This window comes from Octopus bimaculoides, chromosome 25, assembly GCF_001194135.2.
Source record: "Octopus bimaculoides isolate UCB-OBI-ISO-001 chromosome 25, ASM119413v2, whole genome shotgun sequence".
Taxonomy (NCBI): Eukaryota; Metazoa; Mollusca; class Cephalopoda; order Octopoda; family Octopodidae; genus Octopus; species Octopus bimaculoides.
The window spans coordinates 373,943-376,303 of record NC_069005.1 but is presented as its reverse complement, the minus strand read 5'-3'; the positions used below and the strand labels follow the sequence as shown (position 1 = coordinate 376,303).

Below are 2,361 nucleotides of genomic sequence, written 5' to 3'. Positions count from 1 at the left end.
CACACACGATGAGCTTCTACACAGTTTCTGTCTTGCCAATTCACAGGGATTTGTTGGCCTAGGGCTCTAGTGAAAAACAGCTGCCTAAGCGACTGCAGTGTGGAACTGCACCTAAAAGCAGGCGGTTGCAAAACAAGCTTCTAAACCATCCAACTGTGGCCACACCTTAAAAAAGTAGCATCCCTTGGTGTTGATTAGAGCAACAGGTGAGGCTAGCAATTGGTGCAGACATTTCAGAACGGCAACTGATTTGGTTTCTGCAGCAGCAGCCATGTTGTTATGGATGTATGGCTAACCTTGTAGAATTGTGTGTATTGAAAGTGAGTGAAGACTTAGAAGGGAGCTAGAAGCAGACCTGCCTGAGTTGAAGGGTCCAATAGATGCTGTGAGGTAGTGGAGTGTCTTAACCCCTTTTGTTACCATATTTCTCTTAAAAATCCTCTACCTTTCAATCTAATCAATTTTCGAAATAATGAACGATTACTAAAATGATTTTTTTTTTCATTAAGCTTGTCTTTAGAATATAGATTCCTGTGAAATTCTAACGGAAGGCTTTAAACTAGATAATTTGAAAACAAAAAATTGGTTTCCTAGACCCAGGGTGAATCTCGGGATGGGTTTGTATAAAAAAGAATTAAAACTAGAGGAACTGGAAGACGATTGATATCCAGGTGAGAGGAAATGAATGAAGACTGTAGTTGTAGGAGCAGTATTTAAGTTTGTAAGTGGTGTTGGCTAGGATTTGTGTTGTTGGAGAATTGTCCAAGAAATTCACCAGTTTTTTTGTTTTTTTTTTGTGTTGTTAATGAGTTGTTGTTAGTCCCTGTGGTTAGTCATTAATAAAATAATTCATTAGTATATGCTATTTATCATCACTTCAAAATGTTTTTGAGTTTCAATTAATCTCCCTTCTCTGAAGTCAACTTAAGGTTAATCTGGGCTCTGCTCTAATCTGTGATGGGGGGTGGTGATGGAGTGTGAAGGAGCTGGATTTATGTGCATTCATTAAACTGTTATTAGCTGTGTGTGTGTATACATGTATTTCTAATTCGTTTTACTCATTGCTTTTAAAAATTTTTTTTTAACCAGCCAGGAGAGATTGACAAGAAATATGCTGGGTTACTTGAGAAGAAGTGGACCTCAGTCATCCGACTACAGAAAAAGGTATTTTTTCACTCCTTCTTTCCAATCCTGCCATGACTGTCAAGCAATTTCCTTCCTGCCGTTTCCTATCTCAAACTAATAAACATCAGCATTGAATCACAGGAAATTCTTTGTCACCCTGAAATTCCATGACTATCTCCTGGCCAAGTAGAATGTTTCCAAATCAATGCTACAAGTCATCAAAACACTCATTAATTACCTGGTGCACCCACTCCTTATTACTGTTTCAATGTAGTTGGAGTGAGTACATGGATACCAGTGTACCACCGGTGACATTTGAACTGTTGTTAATCTTTTCAACATCTTATGTTAATTCCAGTTTGCTCTTTAAATACCTATCCTAGCCTTTGCCACCGCAATAAGAGATTTGCCATTGCAGGTCAATTTGACTCGACTGATTTAATCTAATTCACAAATCTATTTCTATTTGTCTCCTGCTGAGAAGGAGACAAAGAAAGAGAAAGATACAGTTTGATGAATCAATGGGACCATATTCCCCTCATTAACTACTTTGCAGAATAAGGAGCTTCTCAAATTTCTAGATTTACTGGTAAAAATATATCCCCTTCACCTTGCTTTATTAGTAATTTTGGTAGCATTAGAGAAATATAAAGTTTTCAACTGATTTTACTGGTTAAAATATCTTTTCTTTTAAAAAGAAATAAGCTATTCTCTGCTGTGAGTTAGGTTACCATTATTGTAACCTGATGGCTATCTAGTGTCTGGAGGAGATAGGAATTATTATTTGTCTCTCACCAAAAGATAGGAAGAGAAGAATATAATAAAATGGAGTATAAAAGAATTAAAATGTTAGAACCTAAATATAAGGTAGGTGGGGTGGGGGGTAGGGAGAAACTGGTGAAAATAGTCTGTGATTGGCTAGTTTCCTCTATCCAGTGAAGAAACAGCAGGAAGAATGGTCTATTGTGGTTTGTGAATGGAAAAAAAACATTTTTTTTGTTTAAGAATAGAGAACTGGTTATCAGCAGCCTCACTGGCTTTTATCAGGTCATCTGTGGGAGGATGATGTGAGATTGGTGTGAGGCTGGGAAGACAGTTGCAGGAATAACACTGCTGCTGCTTATTTGCTTTTCTGGACATTTTTTTGTTTTCATAACTGGTTTGTGTTGTATCGTATGCATAATATACAGCTTACATAACTGGTTTCATCATCATATATATATATATATATATATA

General features: G+C 36.8%; 1 protein-coding gene across 2 annotated transcripts in view; it reads left to right on the top strand.

The window, feature by feature from the left end:
- Positions 1 to 2,361, top strand: part of LOC106869563 (lissencephaly-1 homolog) — a 62,885-nt gene that overhangs the window by 43,832 nt on the left and 16,692 nt on the right. For both annotated transcript variants that reach the window (XM_014915355.2, XM_014915356.2), the window contains exon 4: positions 1,090 to 1,164. In XM_014915355.2, the coding sequence (XP_014770841.1) occupies positions 1,090 to 1,164 (75 nt within the window). The remainder of the gene's footprint in view (positions 1 to 1,089; positions 1,165 to 2,361) is intronic.